The 23,505-nt window shown below is 45.2% G+C and overlaps 1 protein-coding gene across 2 annotated transcripts in view; it reads left to right on the top strand.

Moving 5' to 3' along the window:
- The window catches only part of DDHD1 (DDHD domain containing 1), a 65,180-nt gene extending 41,919 nt beyond the window's left edge, over positions 1–23,261 (top strand). Inside the window, exons 8-13 of one of the 2 annotated variants that reach the window (XM_084207735.1) lie at positions 9,014–9,276; positions 10,605–10,680; positions 14,850–14,999; positions 16,666–16,918; positions 19,885–20,067; positions 22,111–23,261. In XM_084207735.1, coding sequence (XP_084063861.1) covers positions 9,014–9,276; positions 10,605–10,680; positions 14,850–14,999; positions 16,666–16,918; positions 19,885–20,067; positions 22,111–22,292 — 1,107 coding nt within the window. In that variant the 3' untranslated portion in view covers positions 22,293–23,261. The remainder of the gene's footprint in view (positions 1–9,013; positions 9,277–10,604; positions 10,681–14,849; positions 15,000–16,665; positions 16,919–19,884; positions 20,068–22,110) is intronic. The other variant, XM_084207736.1, reaches the window with a different exon arrangement.
- Positions 23,262–23,505: the final 244 nt, after the last annotated feature.

Genomic DNA, 23,505 nt, shown 5'->3' with positions numbered 1-23,505 from the left:
CCACCCCCTGCCATGGCAGGGACACCTCCCATGTCCCAGGCTGCTCCAGGGGCAGCCAGAGCAAATGTGGGCAACCAACAGCCAGACAGGGATTGGTCATTAAATTAAAATAATTCACATGTTGGATAAACAATCTCCAACCCCATTCCAAAGCAGCAAAACACAGGAGAAGCAAATGAGATAATTATTGTTCTCCTTTTTCTCTGAAGCTTCTCAGCTTCCCAGGAGAGAAATCCTGGGCAAAGAGGATTTTTCAGAAAATATGATGGTGACACTTGGATGGGAATTTTCTTTCCCCTTTCAAGGATTTTCCCCACTTAGAAGTATCACAACTTCTTCTTTAAAGCTCCTGAGCACTGTTTCAGCAGCTCATGAAGGGGTGTGCAAGTGGCAGCCCCTCTCTCCTCCCAGGGGAAGGTGTCACTGTCACTTGGTGTCCCAGGAGAGCACAGAGCTGTCCCATGGCACTACATTGCCCATTTGAGCCCCCCAGAGCGTGGTGGGTGACCCCCTCTCTGATTTCAGGTATTGTTTCTTCTCCAGTGGGGCAGGAGAATATCCAAAAGGTGCCTCTGACTGCTGGCATGTGATGTGATACCAAGCAGGCATTAATAATTAATTAAAACAGCCCCCTGAACACCCCAGTCAGATTCAGCTGGGCTCTTTGTGTGGCATGAGAATTCTGCTGGATCCTCCTCTGTACTAAAGCCCTCTTTAAACATTACCCAGATGTAAGAAAAAGCAATAAATAAATTGATATTCTGATGCACACAGGCCTCTTTCTAAATGAGCAGTCATTTCCCATTCTGCCCCTGACCTTGCTGTGGTAACATAATCTTGGCTTTGGGTGTCCTCAGTGGGGGACTTGGTTTCACATCTGTGTCACTGTAGCTTCATATTTCTTTAATAATACATGCTTGCAGCAGAGATTAGAAGGACTAATTGTTGCATAGTAAATGCAGAGTTGTCACCTTCATTATACTGTTATGTGCCTTTTTTTTTACTCATCTTCCCTGTACTTACTTGCAGGCTAATTGTAATTCTGTGAATTGTTGCTATATGGCTTGGCAGAAAATGCTTTTACTGCAGAATAAATTTAATTTTCATTCATCCTCCCAAGATTGCTAAGGATTTAGTGCAAATATTGCACTATAAAAGTGAAGAAACTTCACTGTCCACCTAAGAATCATGGAATAGTTTATGTTGGAAGGGAAATTAAGGATAATCTCATTCCAACTACACATCTTCCACTAGAACAGCTTGCTCAGAGTCCTGACCTTGGACTGGCTTCATGGTTTGCCCTTATACACATATTTAAAAGGAGAATTAATGTCTAAGCTCTTGAAATTTGGGACAAGTATTAACTTTTACCAGAGCTTTCATCCCTTTGGGTTGTTTTGCCATGGAAATTCTCTTTTGCACACTCCTTTCAGCAGTAAAAGGCAGCTGGTTCAGGTGTGTTTGAAAACAAGATGGGAAGCAGGGAATTTTAAGCTGAGACTATTTCAGGACTGGTTTTGCATATCCTGTTGAACCTAATAGTGAAGGAGCTGCTTGGCTGGTTTAATTAATGGCTGATTTAATTAATCTGATTGCCCTTGAATGTACTGTCAGCTTTATAAAGTCATTGGTTAGTGGCTCTGCCTGAACCTAAACTTCATCTTGGGCACAGTGACTTGTTAGAAATGGGTTGGGCTCAGCTTTTCAACAGCAAGAGGGCTCCTGGGAGGGAGGCTCAGGCAGATCCACAGATCCTTTTTTTGTGCCATCCCTGAGACAGAGCCCTTCCCATCTGTTCCCACAGCCACAGCTCATTCTGGCCTCTCATCTGTTGTTGTGACACTCCTCTGGCATCCACCAGTGATTCCATCAGGGAATGTGACAACTGTTGTCTCCTAGGGGGTCAGCAGCCTCAGCAGCTCTGCTGGCACCTTCTCCTGGGCCACGTGGAGCAAAAACTCCTCATCTTTGCTTTCCCAACCCTTCCCAATCCCTCCCTTGAGCTGCAGCTCCTCCCTTGGCTTTCAAGGAGCCTCTTCCCCCTCCAGCTGGCTCACACTCCTGGTGCCTGCTGGCTGAATTTCAAACCAGTTTGCACTTTCTCCTGAAGTTCTCTTGACATTTGGGAGGAGCTGCTTGCAGAGCTCACTGTTCCTCAGATCTCCTTCACATTCCTTCCCCACAAAGCCTGCAGAAACAGTCCTGCTCTTCAGGCTGGAGAGGGTGCACAGGTCAGGTGTCCTGCATTCCCTTTCTGTAGGTACCTGTCTCTTGTTTTTATTTTTCTTCAAACTGTTGATGTGGGAAGATTGTTTGGTGGATGAGGATCCTGTGGGGATAGCACAGAGAAAGGAGCAGCACTCGAGCCCTGTGTTACTGCTGTACTCAGGTGCCAGCAGGGATTTTCTGCTCCCTGGTTTCTTGAAAAAAAAACCTCATTTCTTGGATATTGAGAGGAAAATGTCATTTTCTACACTGGTAATTTTGATGTGCATTGAAAACCCCCTTCAATCCCAACAATCTGCCCCTAAAATAGACCAGGGAATGGAGTTCTGGATCTTTCTGGTGTGGATCCAGGGGTTGTTTGTCCACACACACATCCCAATTTCCTTCTGCTTTGACAGGAGCATGCTATCCATGCTTATTTATGCTGATGTCTTCAAGGCTGCTTTTCCTCAGAGGAGGGTGAGCAGTTGTTTGGGATGTTGGTGCTGGAATTCAGAGCTTGAACAGCTCTTTGGGATGCTGGTGCTGGAATTCAGAGCTTGAACAGCTCTTTGGGATGTTGGTACTGGAATTCAGAGCTTGAACAGCTGCTTGGGATGCTGGTGCTGGAATTCAGAGCTTGAACAGCTCTTTGGGATGTTGGTGCTGGAATTCAGAGCTTGAACAGCTCTTTGGGATGTTGGTGCTGGAATTTAGAGCTTGAACAGCTCTTTGGGATGTTGGTGCTGGAATTCAGAGCTTGAACAGCTCTTTGGGATGTTGGTGCTGGAATTCAGAGCTTGAACAGCTCTTTGGGATGTTGGTGCTGGAATTTAGAGGTTTGGATTTTTCCAGCCTAGCACAGGATGCTGTTAATGCCCTGCACAAAAGGGAAGCAGCCCTGGATGTCTCACTCCTTGCACAATTTCTTGTCCCCATCATGATCCAGCAGTTCAGGCTTGCCCAGCACCCAGGAGGTGATAAAAGACATGGTTCAGCTGCCCTTTCTATCAGTGCTCTTCAGCCTGAGGTGACAGGGACATGTCACCTGACTCCCCAGCTGTACAAAACCCAATGTGCCACCAGGATTCCTGAATGGATGGGGTAGGATGTTATTTTCTGATTTCTTGGAAAACATTGTGCCAGGCAGGCACATAACTGGGAAAGCAAAGGGCATTTTTGGCCTCATCAAGTCCAACCTCCTGCTCCTTGGTCAGTTTTTGGCTTTCCCCTGGAATTTCATGGCACTCAGGCCAGCTCCCCATGGATGTGCATTCCTTAACTCTGCCTTGAATTTGGTTTCTGAAGGGCAGAGAGCTTCTAACCTCAGTTAATCTGAATATGAGCTGCTGCCTTCTGAGCAACTTGATCCTGCAGGCTTGAGTTTCCTGCAGGGAGGATTTATTGGCAAAACTTCAGCTGATGGAGAGAGATAATCTCAGAGTGGATTGGGTTGGAAGGGACCTTAAATCCCATCTCATTCCAAACCCCTGCCATGGCAGGGACACCTTCCACTGTCCCAGGTTGCTCCAGCCTGGCCTTGGGCACTGCCAGGGATCCAGGGGCAGCCACAGCTGCTCTGGGCAACCTGTGCCAGGGCCTGCCCACCCTCCCAGCCAGGAATTCCTTCCCAATATCCCATCTATATTCCCCTCTCTCAGTGGGAAGCCATTCCCCCTTGTCCTTTCACTCCAGGGCCTTTCTTTGAAATATTTGTGCCCCCAGGCTGATGCTAAATGAGGGCCAGCTGGGAGGATGGGATTTGGTACAGCTGTTCTGGAAGAAATAGGAATTGTTCCCTTTGTTGCAGTGTTTGATCTGCTCAGAAGCAGACAGGTAAAGGTGCTGCATCTCCCTGCTCCCTCTGGAGGAGCAGAGCAGCTGACAGGGAAAAGCATCAGCTCAATCCACTGCTGCCTCACTGATGCTTCTGGGAGGTGTTTGAGCTTGTTTGATCTGTGGGAGAAGCCTTGGGAGGTGGTGAAATGGGTTGGGCTGATGCCTCAGGTTTGGCTTTTCTGTTTTCACATTCTGTGCTGCTTTAGTGTGTGGGTCTGGGCTCCATATTATGGGATGGTGAGCTCTGTGCACAGAGCAGGGAGACAAAACAATTCCTGCTCCAGCTGGGCACCAAGGACAAAGGACCCAAATCTCAGGCCAGGAGCACAAACCCCGTGGGCTGGAGAGAGAAAAACAAGCAGGGTGGGACTGCAGGGGCTGAAGCTGGGATGGGACAATGAACTGCAAGGTGCAAATGGAGCAGAGCTGATCCCAGGGAGAGACCCCGTGCCCGGCCGGGCATTTTGGGGCCATTTTGGGTCATCTTGGGTGCAGCCCTGGCTGGGCTCTGGTGCTGCCCCAGGTGGGTCCATGGAGGATCCTTTGGATAAATCCCTGCTTTATTCTGTGACTCCATCCAGCCTCTGCTCTAGGGCAGCCTGCACAAGGCATCAATTTCTGGTGACCCCAGTGGGATCAAACCCACAATCCCTGGCTTAGGGAACCCAAGGAATCTCCAGGCTTTTTGTAAGGAAAGCCCTATGGGGATCAGGGATGGAAAAACAGCTCCCACTGTCCCCAAAATGAGCTGGGAACTGGGAGGGAGGATGCAAGAGGGGAGCTGCAAAGGGAGAGAGGAGTCTGGTCATGCTGCATTCCACTGTTCCCACCATTCCTGGCATTTTTGGGGTGATTCCTGCAGAACCAGCAGGTGCTTCCCAAGCACAGTAGATCCCATGGAGCAGCAGTTGCTGAGGTTTGGGGCTGGCAGGGAAAGCAGTGGGGAAAGAGCTGATTTCAGCAGGAATTCCTTGGATGGAGCTGCAGTGGGAGCAGGAGAAGCTTTCAGCAAGCTCAGGATGAGGCACCCATTACCTGTAACCCAAGCATGAGGTGCAGACATGGAGCAGCCACTTGGATGTCCTGGGTTTGGGAGGCTGAGGAGGGAGTTATTTTGTTTTTTGGTTGTTTTTTTTTTTTATTTAACAATAAACCTTTAATTAAGACCCGTTAGAGGGAGCAGAAAGACAAGCTGTGCATAAAAAGATCAGCTCTTAAAAAATGTATTACAGTGATGCCATTTCAGAGAGAAAATTTGATAGGCAGTCATATTTTTTCATGTTTAAATCCAATGATAAAAATTCACTGATTTTAGGCAATGTAAAGCCACTTAGTTGTTTTAGAAGTATTTTTGCATGGATTTTTAGGCCATATCAAGCTGTAACTACAAAAGATTTGAAAGCAGTTCATGTGGCATTTACTGGACTAAAACCCTGTTCAGACTTTTCTTTCACAAGTTGGAATATTTTATGCTTTTAAGACTAAGAAAGCAAATCAGGATTAAATCATAGACTGGCTTGGATTGGAAGGAACCTTAAACATCATCCCCCAATAAATATTACCTCAACTTCATATACTGCTTAACCAAGCAGGTTTTAAGCTGGGACTTTAAATGAATATTCACTTTCTTTTCAGTTCCTTTTATTTTTCTCCTTTTTTTTTTTCTTTTCCCTTACTCTGCACCACAAAGGTTCAGTTTCTAATCTTAGGACTGGCACAGGACTGTTGGCAGGACACCAACCTGCATAAGTGCTCACTGCAGGTGGAGGGCTCCTGGTTTTGGCAGAGCAGCAAACCAGACCATTCCCAGTGCCTGGAAATCTGGAGCCTTTCCCAGAGCAGATCTTCCACTCCAGAATTACCTGGGGGATCTGGAGTTTAGGAGTGATCTCCATCAGATGATTTGGTTGAATTCAGTGCTTGGATTCTGCTCTGCAGAATTGTAAATGTGCACTTACTTGGAAATCCTTTTCTTACTTTTGTCCATGTTTGTGCTGAACTTCCCAGTAACAGAAGTTTTTAAGGAGGAGGAGGATTCAAAACAGGGCTGGACTCAGTTTCCAACCAGGGTTTTCCAAGAAATATTCTGTTTTAGGATTGCAAGATCAGATCTTTATAATGGAAGTGCCATTATGCCAGAAGATTATTTACCTATTCCTGGCAGGAATCCCCAAACACTTTGATTTCAACTGATTCTTGCTATTTGTTCTGGGTTTTAATCAAAACCTTTTCAAATGGAGAGAATACCACAGCTCATCCTGATTGACATTTTCAGCCCCTGCTGAAACCTCTGCCTGTTCATGTGTGGAATTTTGTGCTCAGCCTCTTGTGTAGACCCAAATGGAAGAAGAGGCAGCATCACAGTCAAAAACACTTGAAAATGGGTGTTCTGATCCTCCTTTCTCCAAACTGCTGCAGGGCTCTGGTAATCATCTCCCAGTGCTTCAGGCACAGGGTTTGTTGTGTGGATTCTCACTCGGGAAAATGTGTATCAAACACTGGCACTTCTGGTGCCATTCATATTTATATTCTGTAATGACTCAGGCTCTTGAAAAATCATGCTGAAATTATATGTTCCATGGCTTTAATTTCCTCTTGCTAACAAGGCAATGATTTGCACTCTCTTGTTTGTCCTCCCTGCCACAGCCTGGAAGCATTGCTCAGTTTCCATGCTGAGTTTCACAGGCAAAGCTGGGGTTTATTTGTTTGTTTTTGTTTGGTTTGAGGATGTTGGGTTTTTTGGGGGGATTCCAATTGTTTTTGTTGGTGGGGGCTTTTTGTTTTGGTTTGGTTTTTTATGGGATTTTTTTTGTTTGTTTTGATCTTTGTTATTGTTGTGGGGGTTTTGGGGTGTTTCTGTTTGTTTGGGTGTTTTTGTTAGGTTTTTTGTTTGGTGGTTTTTTGGGGTTTGTTGTTGTGTTTGTTTGTTTTTTGTTGGCTAGTTCCCAAATCTCATGGTTTCCAGTGTTTCTCTAAAATACCTTTTGGGAAGCTGTACCTTTTTATCCTGCAGTGTAGCATCTGGAGCAGATAAGATTTTCAGAGACTCCATGAACATAGGATCAACATTTATTTGTTTGTTTGAGTTTTTATTTATTTATTGCTGGAGTACTACAGGATTAGTCTGTGATGTTAAAGAACTGTGTTGCACTTCTGCTTTTCCTCAAAAATCCCTCCAGGAAACCCATAACCAGGAAACTGGTTTTTTAAGCATTGTTAATACCAAATGTTCAAATTCTGCCTCTGTTTGTCTCCTTTTTGCCTTTTTTTCCTCCTGTGTCGTCCTCTTACCTGAGATGAGGCTTTTCATTTTTTAGCAGCATCATTTCATTCTGATTCCTTGGGAATAATTTCCAGCAGGTGCAGGTGTGGGAAGGGAAGGAGGACAGGAAGCTGCCTCTCCTTTCAGCCAGGCACTGGGGAGGAGAATGAAAGGCTTGATGAGTTCAAACCTGCTTTACTGAGACCCAAAAGCAATTGGAGGATATTTTCCCAGAACCCATCCAGGCTCTCACTGTTTCTCTCTTCCCAGTCCCCTGTTCCTCACAGGGATAAAGGGAGAAGGGAGCATGAGCTGTTTAGTAGGGTGATGCCAAGGTTATGGCAGAGATGTGAGTTTGATGCCTCAGGTTTAGCTTTTCTATTTTTCACATTCTGTGCTGCTTTAGTGTGTGGGGCTGGGATTCATTTTAGGGGATGGTGAGCTCTGTGCACAGAGGCCAGCTGGGAGGATGGGATTTGGTACAGCTTTTCTGGAAGAAATAGGAATTGTTCCCTTTGTTGCAGTGTTTGATCTGCTCAGAAGCAGACAGGTAAAGGTGCTGCATCTCCCTGCTCCCTCTGGAGGAGCAGAGCAGCTGACAGGGAAAAGCATCAGCTCAGTCCACTGCTGCCTCACTGATGCTTCTGGGAGGTGTTTGAGCTTGTTTGGTCTGTGGGAGAAGCCTTGGGAGGTGGTGAAATGGGTTGGGCTGATGCCTCAGGTTTGGCTTTTCTATTTTCACATTCTGTGCTGCTTTAGTGTGTGGGTCTGGGTTCATATTATGGGATGGAGAGCTCTGTGCACAGAGCAGGGAGACAAAACAATTCCTGCTCCAGCTGGGCACCAAGGACAAATGAGCCAAATCTCAGGCCAGGAGCACAAACCCCGTGGGCTGGAGAGAGAAAAACAAGCAGGGTGGGGCTGCAGGGGCTAAAGCTGGGATGGGACAATGAACTGCAAGGTGCAAATGGAGCAGAGCTGATCCCAGGGAGAGACCCCGTGCCCGGCCGGGCATTTTGGGGCCATTTTGGTTCATCTTGGGTGCAGCCCTGGCTGGGCTCTGGTGCTGCCCCAGGTGGATCCATGGAGGATCCTTTGGATAAATCCCTGCTTTATTCTGTGACTCCATCCAGCCTCTGCTCCAGGGCAGCCTTGTCAAGGCATCAATGTGATTCCAGGTCATGTGTGGCTCAGGTTCCTTCCATCCTCCTTAAAGTAAAAAAAGAGCTGAACCTCTTGCTATAAGAGGAATGCTCTTCTGCTCAGTGCTGCAGAAAATGGAAGAGAATCCAGCAAGAAGGGAAATACCCCTGTGCCAACAATCACTGGTGTGCCAGTAAAAACCAGGTGTTGCTCACCCCAGAGCGTTCTGTTCAGTACTTCAAGCACAGCTTGAAGTGTTTGAAGTGTTGAAGTGTTTCATTTATTGAAGTGTTTATTTCAATTTGATGCCTTGGGCAGTGCAGTGCAGCACTTTTAGGGTCACCACGTGTCCTCTGTGGTGGCTGCTGGTGGCTCTGGGGGGAGGGATGAGATCTGGAGTCAGTGACCATCAGCCAGGCAGTTGTTGCTGGCCATGGGATCGAGCTCATCTTCCCAGCCTGATTTAACAGGAGGGGGTCACTGTGGGATGGGAACATTCCTGAACATCAGCTGGAGCAAGAAGATGTGGATACTAAAGCCTCTGTCCTCACCCTCTTGGCACAGCTGGTGAAGGGGCTGCAGCAGGAGCTGAACCGGCTCTACTCCCTCTTCTGCTCCCGGAACCCCGAGTTCGAGGAGAAGGGAGGGAAGGTCTCCATCGTGTCCCACTCCCTGGGCTGTGTCATCACCTATGACATCATGACTGGCTGGAATCCAGTCAGCCTCTATGAGCAGCTGCTGCAGAAGGAGGAGGAGGAGCTGGAGGAGAGCTGGATGAGCTACGAGGAGCGGCGTTTGCTGGAGGAACTTTACATAACCAAACAACGGTAATGCCCCCACTGCCAGGGACCAGGGGAGATAACCACAGCCCTGCAGAGCCCCCTCTGGGTGTTTCCAGAACCCTCCAGGGCTGTTATCTTTGGTGTTCTTCTGCTGGGGCTGGGTGATAAATGCTAAACACAGCACTGGGAGCTCTGAATCCACTCAGGCTCATGGAGCGGTTTGGGTTGGAAGGGACCTTCAGGATCATCCAGCTCCACCCCCTGCCATGAGCACCTTCCACCATCCCAGGTTGCTCCCAAGCCTCATCCAACCTGGCCTTGGACACTTCCAGGGCTGGGGGTACTGTGGTGCTGTGAGACACCCATTAGACAATCTAAAATCAGCATCTTCAGTCGTTCCAGTGGCAGATGACAAATGATGAATCACTTTTGGTTTCTGCCTGAAACCACTCTGAGCACTGGTGGTACTTGGGAAGCATTAATTTAGCAGCAGCCCTGCTGTGGTGGCACTCAGGATGTGTCTCACTAGGGATGGGTGCAGGATGTCTCTGTCAGCTGCAGGGCTGCACTCAGTGCAGGATTTCTGAGAAAAGGGGAAGTTTAGAAACCTAATGAAGTGTTGCAGTGATAGGATGACCCTTCAGGCATGTCACAAACATATAATCAGGGAGAAATGGCCATTTTCACACTCCAGCTCCTTAGGCATCCCCTGAAGTGCTTCCACAGAATCCCAAGTGTCATTTGACACTGGCACTTCTGCACAGAGAGTGGCTGTCCCTTCAGTGAGCAATTCAGTGTGAGATGATGGAAAATAGACTGCTGAATCCTGTCACCTCTGGAATTCACTGGGAACAGTTTTACCCATCCATATGTGTGCTTTACATTGTAGCTGCTTTTTTAATTCAGGCCAACTAGAAAAGCAGTGAACAACCTTTTGTTCATGAGAGTTGAAAGGGTGGGACACCATCCTCCAGAAATTCCACCTCCAAACAGAACTCCATAATGCCCAGACCATTTCCTGTGGCTTTCTTGTTGTTTGGGGGGTTTAAAACAAAATAAAGCAGGTGATTTGGCTGCAAAATCACCAAGGAAACAGGAGGTGAGTCAGCTACTCCTGAGGAAGGAGGGTGGGCAGATGCTTGGGGTGGTGAACAGGGGAATTGTCATGTGTTGATTGATTCCTTCTGTGGCCAGAGAAACAGGATTTGACAGACATTGATTCTGAATCAGTTGAGCTGCTCCAGGAAATACTGACACCATCCCTCTCTCTTCCCAGCAGACAAAACTGTTGGACCCCACAGGAATGCCTGTTTGGATCAGAGAGGTTAAAGCTGCATTTTTTATTGGATCTCAGAAAGATCTCTATTTTCTAGGTTGAGAGAGATAGAAGAGAGGTTACATGAGTTAAAGGCATCCACCATAGCAAAACCACCTGTCTTAAAATTTAAGGTATGTATATTTTAAGAGGTTTCTACTGATTTTTTCTGCTTGCTGTAAAAATACACCTGCAGTGTGAGTCATTCTGCTTACTTTTATTTTTTCTCATGTCCCTAGACATGATTTTGGCAGAATAATTTGGATGTTGGATGAAGTGTGTGTACATATATGAAAAAAATGTTGTTGTATTCATAGATTATTGTTATTTATTGCAATTCTGTATTTGTAATAATTTTTGAGCAACCTGGTCTAGTAGTGGGAGGTGTCCCTGCCCATGGCAGGGGGTTGGAATGAGCTGAGCTTTAAAAGGTCCCTTCCAACCCAAACCATTCTGGGATTCTGTTATATATGTTTATGTGAAATTATATGTAAACATATATGTGAATATACAGATGATAAATAATTTTGATACATAAATCTAGTTATTAAAGATACACACAATTCTGTGGAAAGGTAAAAACCATTTGGCAATTTACATCAATCATATATTTTAAAGAGTTTCACTTCTACTCCATTGAATAATCCATCTTCCTTGGGGACTCCTTCTAACATGTCACATCTCTGAGCAAATCTGATTGAATTTCCTCCAGGAGTGGATTTTCCTTCCAAATTATTCTGCTCTGACAGTTAGCACACTTTCAATCTCATGAAGCAGATTGCTTGCTAATCAGCTGTACAAATTGCAAGAATTCCTTATCTTTGGGAAAAGGCATTTTCCAGCTCCTGGGTGGGATCTGCAACACTTTCTAGTTGCTCAACTCCATCCTGAAGTATTAAACCATAAAAATGTGACATGATAGATGAGAATAAAATGGATTATTGTTTCTTAACTTGCCATTTTCCTTTCCTTATGAGTTCAGAAGGGCTCCTGGATGCCAAGGTCAATGTTGAGCCCTAAAAAAGAGGAAACCAGCTATAATTCATGTTGTCACAGCCTTCTCCTTTTCATCAGTGCTTGAAAGCATGTGTCAGGCTATTATCTCTCCCATCAAGGAAGCTGGAGTCAGGCTGGTCCTCCCCCAGCTCTGGGAAGGATTATTCTTCACTCAGTTGATTTTAAACTGAAGGGTTTTTGAACAGTTGCTTTTTAGATGGAGAGGGGGAAAGAAAGGGGGAAGAAACTTGAGATAAAGAGGACTTTATCTACCTAAATTGATGAGATAGATCTGTAATCTTCCAGCAGCATTTCCACTGCAGTTCACCCTTTTTCTTGCCCTTCCTGACAGGGAGATATTTTCTTTCTGTGAAGCCTCACACTGGTGACTCCCATGGCTTGAGGGAGAGCTCCAGAGGGAGAAGCTTTCCATGGCAATGATGGCAAGGGAGGATTTCAGCAGAGTGGCTGGAACAGGATTGCTCATCAGCAGACCAGTCCAGCTCACTGAGGCTGACTGGTTTGTTGAAAGAGAACAGCCTTGTTCAGAAACCAACCACCCATCCCTTGGCTCTTCATGTCACCTCTTCCATGGACTGAAAAAAAATTAGGGTTCCCAGGATGGGACAGAGTCACTGGTGCCACGTGAAGGAGAGTTGTGCTTGATGTTGAGCAAGCACAGAGTTGCTTTTGACAAGACAAATGCAAGAAGAAATACAGCAGTTTGCTTGGTTCATGCTTGATATTAGAGAAAATGAAATTGTTGACACCATGGGGAGGAAAAACCCCACAAAACATGAAGATAGGGGGTGTGCTGTACTCTCATAAAATATTGGACAGGCCACCAGAGTGGGAATGTGATGGGGAGGGATCTTGGTCTTTACCTCTGCTTCTCCTCAGGTGGGATAATGGAATTACCTGCTGGACCAACAGGAGCAGTGGGAGTAAAAAGCAGAGCCAACACCCCCTTGTAAATTTAAGATTTAGAATCACAGCCTTGGAAGAGGAGTTGGAGTTAAAGGGTGAGGGGCTGAAGAACAGGGGAACAAGGAGAATGGTGTGACACCACCCCCTTCATGCCTCTGGTGTAGGAAAATTGGGAATTTTTTATTGTAGGATGCATTTCAGTCATGGTAGGGAAGAGGAGAGCAGGATGTACCTCAGTTGCTCCTTAGGGCTGCCGTGGAAATCCATTTAAATCTGGCCTTGCAATGTCCTGGCCCAAAAGACTTCAGGGTTCCTCAGCACTTCTCACTCAGCCAGGGCTGCAGAAACTCCTCTGGAGGAAGGTCCAGCCTGCACCTCCTGCTCTTTGTGCCCAGCACAGAAGGGCTCTGCTGCCTCACTTCTGTTGACTCATTCAGCTTTTTTTTCCCTTCACTTAATTATGAAAATACTGCAGTGCTAACTTGAATGGATGACTGCTTGGCTCAGCTTCTGCTTAAAATACAAATAAATTCATTAAGTCTTCTGTTTGTGAATCATAACCAGGAGAGGAGTTCTCTCAAAGGTCATTTCATAAACACATCTCCTGTGTTGTTAACATTTACAGGAAAATGCCCCGCTCCTGATTGCAGGACAACCAAAATTAATAAATATTTTCTAGGAAGATTTTGATCTTCTATTCCCAGTAAGTTTTATAATACAGCAGCCTGATCTTCAGCCACCTTCCAACAGCACTGCCAGTCTAATGGCTGCAGTTTAAAGGATTTGGGGTTAAGAATCATAGAATTAAGGTTGGGAAAGATCTGTCCACCACTAAACCTTTCCCCAAGTGCCACATCCACATTAAATCCCTACAGGGATGGGGACTCCAGCACAGTTTATCAGTAGAACTGATGGGACAGCAGTGGGACAAAGGACACAGACCTTGTGACCACTGAAACCAGTTACCTTTTAAGGGTTTTCCCAGTCTCTTTAGTGTCCTCTGCTGAGTGCAAGCTGGCAGGCACTGTCTGATGCCTCCCTAAAGCAGAAAAACCATAATTGTGCCCTTCAGATGCTTGACACAGGAATATCAGATGGACAGGGTTAAAGGTTACTTATTCAATTTAAAGAATGGGAATGTCTCTTTCTGTTGTGTTTGAAGATGAAAAAGCTTTTTGTCCAAGCTGCCAAAACACAAGATCTGTGCAAAACTTGGGCTGAGGAAAAAGGAAAGGAGCTTTGCACCAAGTGACAATTTTAATGACAGAGCAGTGCTGTGCTGCATGGGACATGGAATAACCATGCTGAAGGTCTAGCTTTTGGTTTTCCATTAAGTTGGGACTTCTTTTGGAAGGGAGAGGGGTGTTGCCAGTGCCAAGACAGAGGAGGAGGAATGTGTTGTGCAGCACTGGAATCCAAGAGATGAAAGGGAGCATTATTCCTATGCCCTCATTCCGTGTGCTGACATACAGGGAAGGCACATGGCATTCCAAGGATCCTCCCTGTGCATTTAGCAAAAATTCAGCAATTTCTCTTGCTGGTTAAGCATCTGATGATGGTAAAATTAATTTTTCAAGTAAGAAAATAAAGGTTGATAGCTAATTTTGACTTGCAGAAATGTCTTTTATCCCTGAGTTTTCCATTTGATGGTTTTAGGCGGTGATGTCTGAGGGTTGGTAGTGGGGAGGCAGAGTTGAATCCTTACCTCAGGTTGGTTGTAATGACCCCAAAACGCAGGTTCAGTGACTTCTCACATGTGGCAGCTCAAATTTACTCAGTTGGTGTTGGAGGCAGGACTTGAAAGCAAGGTCACAGCAGCTTTGGGTGACATCAGAGTGTCCCAGTGGGCTGTGCCTGCTCCTGGGACATGGTGGCACTGCGGACAAGCACTGTTCTGTTCACTTAGCACCAGCTGTGTGTAGCAAGAAAATCATGGAGAACTTGCTTAGGATAAGAATGAGGAGGTCTGGCAGGTTTGGGAGGCTCCAGGAGAAATCAGACTCATTTCACAGAATCACTGGGCTGGAAGAGACCTTCGAGATCATCGAGTCCAACCCAGCCCCAGCACCTCAACTCAACCCTGGCACCCAGTGCCACATCCAGGCTTTTTTTTCCTTTAGTGTCTCCCAAACTCTTCTTGCTCTGTCCTTTCCAGTGCTTGTGGACCTCTCTGATTTCAAATATCCAACTTGATTTTTGCTTTTAGCACCCCAACATGCAGCCAAGGGCACTTTAACCCTCATTTATTGATGTTATGGTGTTCTTGGACCAACCAGGACTTTGAGTGTCTCTGTTGAAACCAAGAAATGGAGAGAGAAACCAAATCCAGTGTTAGGAAACATCATTTCCATCTTTAAACATGGATGAAATCTCTCCCCAGGTTGAGAATTTCTTCTGTATGGGATCCCCCCTGGCTGTGTTCCTGGCCCTGCGTGGGATCCGTCCCGGCACCAGCGGCAGCCAGGACCACATCCTGCCCAGATCCATCTGCAACCGCTTGCTGAACATCTTCCACCCAACTGACCCCGTGGTGAGTCCTTCATTCACCTCTCAAGGCTCTGCCCTGGCTGGGTTTAAGCTCTGGGATAACATGGGATCTTCAGAGTGTGTGTGAGTCAACACGAGTGTGTTCCAGCAGAGGATGATTTGTTCATGGTTGTTATACAATGGCTGGGGGTTTGGAACTGTAGAGTTACATTTCCTACAAATAATTGCCATAAATAACATGTATTTTGCTTCTCTTTTCATAGTCATAAGCATAAGATTTGGGATTATTCTGATTTTTTTTTCCCCCAAAGAAATAATCCTTTTTCAGACAAGGATTTTGTATTTAACTTGCTGGCTTCCATTAAAATATCATCTGTCCAAATATATTTTTGCTGTTAAGAAAGGCTTCACAAGCAGTTTACAAGATAATATAGAAAAGCAAAGACTGATTTTTTTTTCCCCAAAGGATCCCACAAGTAAAAGTTTGTTGATAGTATTTGGGAGAGGATTATTGGTGTAGCTTTGCCTTTTCCTTATTCCACAGCAGCCAGTGTTGGCTGTTACCAAATCAGTTACTGGACCTTTGATCTGCATCCCCTTGGTAACTTCTCTGATGCAAATTGGGTTTGGAATTTCATCTACAACAGCAATTTGGGGATACTTTCCTATTTACAGTAGCTGAATTTAAGTATATTCAGACTTCAATCCAAACATGGTCACGTTCAGCTCCAGCTGCTCCAGAATTTTCCTGGATTATCAGGGAAAATTGGTTCCTCTCTGGAAATAGTAACTTCACTTAGTTTTAAAATAAAGAAATGCAAGATGCTTTTCTACATCTAAGTGGTCAAAGATAAATAAATAATCAATGGGAAATTTGCACAGGGATCAACAAAGAGCCATCAAACAAAAATGTTCACATAGCCTATACCTGTTTATTATGTTAAAATCAGCTTAACTTTACATGAAGTTTGTTCTCTCAGTGAAACTGTCTGTTAGTAACCTGAGTGTTGGTAAGAACATGTAGTACAAGTGTTGTAATTCAGATGTTGCAGAGATGTGCAGAAGTGATCTCACAAGCAACTGTGCAGCTGATAAATCTTCCAGGCTGTGAAACCCTGGCAGTTTCTGGGGTCCCCATCAAAGGAAGGAAATTGATGGATCTGACTCCATGTTCTTAGAAGGCTAATTTATTAGTTTATGATCTGATACTATATTAAAGAATGCTATACTAAACTATACTAAAGAATAGAGAAAGGATACAGACAGAAGGCTACAAAGAATGATAATAAAAACTTGTGTCTCCTTCCAGAGTCCCGACACAGCTGGCTGTGATTGGCCATGAAGTCAAAACAATTCACATGAAACCAATCAAAATGCACCTGTTGATAAACAATCTCCAAACATTCCAAAGCAGCAAAACACAGGAGAAGCAAATCAAGATAATTGTTGTTTTCATTTTTCTCTGAGGCTTCTCAGCTTCCCAGGAGAGAAATCCAGGCGAAGGGATTTTTCCAGAAAATATGGCAGTGATAGTGAAACTAAAAGTGAATTACACTGTAACCCCACCACTGTGTCACCTCCTAGGCATCCTTTAGGAGAGGTATTCTGGATTTGAGGTTGGAGGGAGCTCTGAATGGGAAGGAAGACTGGTTTTTTTTTCCCCAGTCTGGACTCCCAGGATTGACCTTCACTCCGAATTCCCTTTGCAGGCCTACAGATTAGAACCCTTAATCCTGAAACACTACAGCAACATCTCACCTGTGCAGATCCACTGGTACAACACAGCCAACCCCCTCCCCTACGAGCACATGAAGCCAAGTTTCCTCAACCCCAGCAAAGAAGCTACCTCAGCCCCGGACAGCGAGAGCGCCTCGGCGGCGCCCAGCCCCACCACGTCCCCGGTCATGGTGCGGCGCCACTACGGGGAGTCCATCACCAACATTGGCAAAGCCAGCATTCTGGGTGAGCAATGTCCCCCTGCCCCTGGGATGGGAGGGACAGGCAGCATTTTGGGTGCTTGCTGGTTCTCAGATTCTTTTTCTGCCTCTGTTGGGGTCGGGATTCAAGGGATTTGGGTTGGTATTTCGCGTTCAGGCTTGGATGGTTTATTATTTCTTATCTGTGTTACAAGTGGTGAGTTCTGCAGCATCCTACTAACAGGCTGACTAGCTTTCTCTATAAGATCTTTTAAGGCTAAACTATCCAGTTAAGAAATGACACCTGAATTATTTTCACATCTAACCCAATAACTAATCACTCGATCAGTCTGCATTGCAGACTTTTCTGTCCAATTACAAAATACCACCCAAACTCATGGAGAAGAAGGTGAAGAAGAAGGATCAACCCCCACCCTAAAACCTCCATCTTACTTTATATATATATTACTATTCTAAAACCTTTAAATTTTCCACCCTGTGATATCACACTTCTAATCAAACTACACACCCATAATGCCAGTGCTATCAGTCAATTCTGGAAGCTTCTCCACAGCCTCAGGTCAGTGCAGTGTTCTCTTGAGGGTCAGGGCCTGGCAGCACAGAAAGTCTGAGTATCTCAGCACCCAGAGCTCCAGCAGGTCATGTCCCCTCTGTCCCTGGACTGGGAGGGACAGGCAGCATTTTGGGTGCTTGCTGGTTCTCAGATTCTTGTTCTGCCTCTGTTGAGGTCGGGATGGAAGGGACTTGGGTTGGTATTTCGTGTTCAGGCTTGGATGTTTTATCATTTCTTATCTGTGTTACAAGTGGTGAGTTCTGCAGCATCCTACTAACAAGCTGTAAAATGGCTAACTTTCTATACAAGGTCTTTTAAGGCTAAACTATCCAATTAAGGAATGACACCTGAATTATTTTCACTTTTAACCCAATAACTAACCACCTTTAGCTGCAATGGGGACTTTTTTGTCAAATTACACAAAACTACCAAACCCATGGAGAAGTTAAAGTAGAACCAACCTCCACCCTAAAACCTCCATCTTACTTTATATATATTACTGTTCTAAAACCTTAAACTCTAAAATTTTCCACCCTGTGATATCACACACTTCTAATCAAACTCCACACCCACAATCCCAGTTCTGTCATTCCATTCTGGAAGCTTCTCCAGGGCCTCAGGTCAATGCAGTGTTCTCTTGAGGGTCAGGGCCTGGCAGCACAGAAATCTGAAATTCTCAGCAATTCCCAGGGGTCCAACAGGTCATGTCCCCTCTGTCCCTGGGTTGGAATGGGAGATCCCTGGGGAGCTTCTCTGCTCCCTGGGGTTGGGGTGCAGTCGTAAGGAAACTCAGCTCTGGAGATGGGATGGGAGCTGGAGGTGTTCACCTGGAGAAGAGAAGGATCCAGGGAGACCTTGGAGCTCCTGCCAGTGCCTCAAGGGGCTCCAGGAGAGCTGGAGAGGGACTTAGGATAAAGGATGGAAGGGCAGGACACAGGGAATGGCTTCCACTGCCAGAGGGCAAGGATGGATGGGATATTGGGAACTGGGAATTCTCTGTGAGGTTTTCTCTGGAATGTCCAGGGCCAGGTTGGACAGGGCTTGGAGCAGCCTGGGATAGAGGAAGATGTCCCTGCACGTGGCAGGGGGTTGAAACTGGATGAGCTTTAAGCTCCCTTCCAACCCAAACCATTCCATGATTCCATTCCTGTCCCTTGCCCAGAATCAGAGAGTGGCTGAGGTTGGAAGTGACCTCTGGAGATCTTCTACTCCAGCCCCCAAAATCCCTGCTGGCACAGGATGGGTTCAGTGAGTTCTGTAGGTGTCTGGCTTGGTTTAATCCCAGCTGACATTTACTTTGAAATAAAAACCAGTTTATGTGCATTGGAGTCAAAGCTTGGGGGAGATGATTTAGTTAATGCTATTGCTGCCTTATTTTTGTCTGCCTTATTGAAGTAACATCCCAATGATTTAACAATTTCCACTCTGCTTCATGGGAAAAAAATTAAATTAAAGCTTGTCTTCTGATTTCCATTTTCTGCTATTGGCAAATAGCAGAAAAATCACACCGTGTAACCTATTACAGTTACCTTTAACTCATGATTCTACAATAGGAAATTCAGGCTGGTTTTATATAAAGTCTGCTCCTTTCTGGCTTTCAGAGTCAAAATAAGCCCTGGTTTAAGTGAGCTTAAATTCCCTTCACTGGAGCTTATACTTGATCATGCACTTGCAGTTTTTGTTGACTCAAGGCTTTTCTTTAGCTCTCTGTGTGGGATTTGGGAGAAGCCTAGTGCCAGGAGTCTTCCCAATCAAATAAGAATATAAAAGCAGTTTTTCCTCAAGTAGAAATACATGGTATTTCAGAGTGCCTTTTTTGGGGGGTTTCTATAGTAACTAATGTGTTGTCCATGAGGTGGCAGCAGAGTCGGGATAAAACAGGACAAAACTACTCTTAACTTTTATATCCCTGAGCAACCCAAATAGTCCTGTTAAAGGGTGATGGAACATTTTTAAAGGTCTGTTAGGGCAATGGACCTGAGAGAATAATAAGAAAAATAATAAGAATATAATAATAATAATAATAGAAATGTCTTAAATGTGCTATTGGGATTTTTAGGTGCAGATGGCACCAGCGTTGTTAGAAAGCATTTTTGTCATAGTCTTAGAATTTATGAAAGAGGAATCACAGCACATCCTTCAAAGTACCAGATTTCTCTCTGCAGATGTATTTCATGCTTCTTTTTTACCCCCCTAAACACAGCTTCCAAATTACAGCTTGTGCTGTAATGAGATGAGTTTGGGGATAAACAGAGCCCACTCCAGCCAGATGTTCCCACCCTAGGAAAGCAGCAGGAGTGTTTCTCATCCCTCAGCTCTAATTAAGGGGAGCTGCAGTGACTTTAATTTGCAGTGGCTTTAATTTGCAGCGGCTTTAATTAATTTGCAGTTTGATTGATGCATCCTGGGTGGTTTTTTTCCCTCTGTGCTGGATGCAGGAGCTGCGAGCATCGGGAAGGGCCTCGGTGGGATGCTCTTCTCCAGGTTTGGCAGGTCCAGTGCCACCACCCCCCAGACCATGGAGACAGGAAAAGATGGACCTGAGGGGGATGAGAAGAAGGCCACGACTGTTGGGACCCCACCTCTGCCACACAGCAGCTCGGGACTCCTTGAACCCACAGGTGAGTGGTGCCCACCCTGTGGATCCAGGGAGGAGTGGAAATGCCATAACTGCACATGCCAGGGGTTGCTGTTGTGGGTTTGCCATAAAGTAATAAATGTTGAATCTCAAGGCCAGCTTGGACAGGGCTTGGAGCAGCCTGGGGTGGTGGAAGGTGTCCCTGGCCATGGCAGGGGTGGAATGAGATGATTTTTAAAGTCCTTCCAACCCAAACCATTCTGGGATTTTGTGAATCTGTACCTGGGTTGGATTGGAAGGGACCTTAAAGCTCATCCCATCCCATCCCATCCCAGCCTGGCCTTGGGCACTGCCAGGGATCCAGAGGCTTCTCTGGGCACCCTGTGCCTGGGCCTCCCCACCTTCACAGCCAAGAATTTCTCCCCAGTATCTAATCTAACCCTGCCCTCTGACAGTTTAAACCCTTTTCTCCACCTGAGCTCCCAATTCCCCCATATATTTCCCATTCTGAAGCAGTCTGGATTTTAGGACACCTATGACTGGAAACAGAAGCTGCCCTTGTCCTGATCTGAACTGCTCAGGACAGAAAGTGCAATTTTAGCAGCTGGGTTTTTTGAAAAGCAAAGGTCCTTCCTCTCAGGAAATTCATCCTTGGATTTACTTCTGAGCTCCCCCTTGGCACTGCTGCAGGACACAGGGGTTTTTTTTTTTGCAATTGGAGGAGTCACAATGTGACAGCATTGACATGATGGATTGCTGTCTGTTCATGCTAATTGCACCAGATAACCTGTCTGAGTCAGTGTTTGAGGGCAGGAAACTTTGGGTTAGACGTGAGTGAAGCAGAGGAGCAGGACAGGGAACGTCACGGAGCTGCCAGAGGGGTCATTTCAGGGGGGTTGGCACACTGAGAGCTTCCTGCATGGATCCCACATCCCTCCCTGCTGGAAACCCATCCCTGCTCCATAGAAGGAGAACGTGGAGCGGGGCTGGGAGCTGAATGATGCAATCCCCACCAAAGCTCTGCTCTCAGAGGGCTGTGCTGGGGTTTGGCTCCCGCCCAAGCTCCCGGAACGGCCTCTCCGAGTGGCCTTCCTGCACAGCCACTGGGGGTTTTTTGGATAAACTCTCCTTCTTGGAAATGACTCTGCTTGGCTGCTGCTGTTGCAAGGCTCTGGCTGCCTGTCCTTGCTGCAGAGTGGGGAGATGCTCCTGGGGAAGCAGGGAGACCTGGGCCGCGTCTGCCGGCGCTCGTGCGATGCTCCCCTGTCTGTGCTCCTCCAGCCAAGAATTAAAATTCCTTCAAACTGCCTTTGATAAATGGCTGCATTTTTGACTCTGGCTTTGGCTTTTGTAGCTCAGCAGGCTTTTGGTTTTTTTGTCCTTTTTATTTTATTGCTCCTGGTGGAGGTTTTCTGACGGCAGAAGTGCCTTAGCAATGGGTTAACGTTGGCCCAGTTAAAATGCAGTGGTAATTGCTTTGAGTGTGGCATTAATCAAAGCAGCTATTGAAATAAAAGGGTAACTGCTGAAATATGCTTGGAATAATCAGGATGTCAAAAGGGCAGAGCTGTGGAGGGATGCCTTTGCAGGAAGGGCTTGTAGTATTGGGTGTAGTCTCCTTGTATAGACACTAAAAATGCAAGAAATCCATTTATTTCCAAAAGTTGCCTAGTGGGGCCTCAGCATTTGCTGGATATTTCTCTGTAGTTATCATAACAAGTATAAATAAATATATTTATAGAGTTACTATTAGGAAAACAGCTGCTTGAAAAAAAACCTCTCTTTTCCCAAGTTGAGAATCACAGAATCATTCAGAAAAGACCTCAAAGAGCAGGATTAGTTCTTTTTTTTTTTTGCCTTTTTTTTTTCCTAACTGAACACAGCACCACTCTTAGGTTTGTGCTAAATGCAGGAGGTGCATTAAAATGTATTTCTATATTATTAAATCTTGATTTAGTTGAGTGCCCTGTGAAATGTAAACACAGGGAGATGGAGTGTGTTGTTTGTCCAGAATCAGAACCCAAAACACTCCGATGTTTTTGCAGCTCTGACATCCCTTTTGTTCCTTTTCTTGTTCATTTCCCAGTGGAACTGGAGCACAGGATCGACTTTGAGCTCAGGGAAGGTCTCGTGGAGAGCAGATACTGGTCTGCAGTCACATCCCACACTGCTTACTGGTCATCTCTGGATATTGCCCTCTTCCTCCTCACCTTCATGTACAAGCAAGACCAAGAAGAGACTGACAAATCCAATTTAGACACTATTTGAATTTTGGACTGAAGGACAGGAGAGGAAACTTTAAAAACCAATGGCACAAAGCAGATGTTTGACTGCAGAGCTGCAGGACCTGTGGCATGCAGGTTTCAGGTTTAAGTGCATGTTTGGGGGGTTTTCCTATTTCTTAAGAGGAGAGGTTATTTGTATTTCAAAGCACTTTATAGTTTTCAACGTTTTGCAGTGCTGAATTAGACCTGAAAGGATTCCAAATTCCTGTCAACATGGACTGTACAAAGAGCCAAGACAGCGTTGTAGCATCCCATGAGCAGTTGTGCTTGGGTGACATTCTTGTTAATGACCATAATTGCTGTTTAGTTCATTAAAATATTAAAAAAAAAAAAATAGTGGGTTAAAAAAAAAGAAAAACAACAACAACAAACCAAACCCAAATTGATTTCTATTAACAAAAAAAAAAAAAAAAAAACATGTTCAGTACAAACCTAAACCTGCCATGTGCTGATGTTTTATGTACCTGTGAATTACAAGCAGTGGTGTCATTTTTCCAGGACTTTATTCAGCTCCACATCCAATTATCCCCACAGTGGAAGCCCATTCTGACTGCTGGCTTCTGAGGTCCTATCCTATGTGACACATTTAGAAACTAATGCTGAACAGTAAAAAAAAAAGAAAAAAAAACAGCATGAGGCAAATATTTGAAATACTGTAATTATAATTTATTATTCTCTCTAATCGTTTCATTTTATTCCAGTGTATAAAACATTACTTTTTTACTGATTTCTTTTGACATAATTTAAGAACCACATTTATTTTCTACAGTGTTAAGACTTTTTCTCAGAAATACATATCTTTGTACTACTATTCAAATGAATATATGGACACTGTGGCACACTTTAAGTATTTTTTCATTAAAAATAAATATTTGTGGTTTCACACAAAATGACATCAGTCACGTTCTTCCCAGAGGTAAGTGCCTTTGCTTTTTCAGGTTCCAAGTGTTTCTTGGTTTGCAGAGGACCCAGCTGTCCTTTGTTTACCATAATTCAATCCATACATGTGTGTGTTTGTATAAAAACATATGGATGTGTATATTTATGTGCAGGGGGGGAGAGGCACCATAAAATAAACTTGGTGAGGCCTGAGAATACCAACATTTAGATTAAGTTTGTATCTGAAACTAATTCAGAAGTCAGGAGGGAAGTGTTGGGATGAAAGGGAATAATCTCCAAATCAAACACCAGAGGGT

Source organism: Fringilla coelebs (assembly GCF_963513975.1).
Source record: "Fringilla coelebs genome assembly, chromosome: 6".
In the NCBI taxonomy this organism is placed as follows: Eukaryota; Metazoa; Chordata; class Aves; order Passeriformes; family Fringillidae; genus Fringilla; species Fringilla coelebs.
Note: the sequence above shows the minus strand (reverse complement) of the source record. Positions and strands in the feature narration are given on the sequence as shown.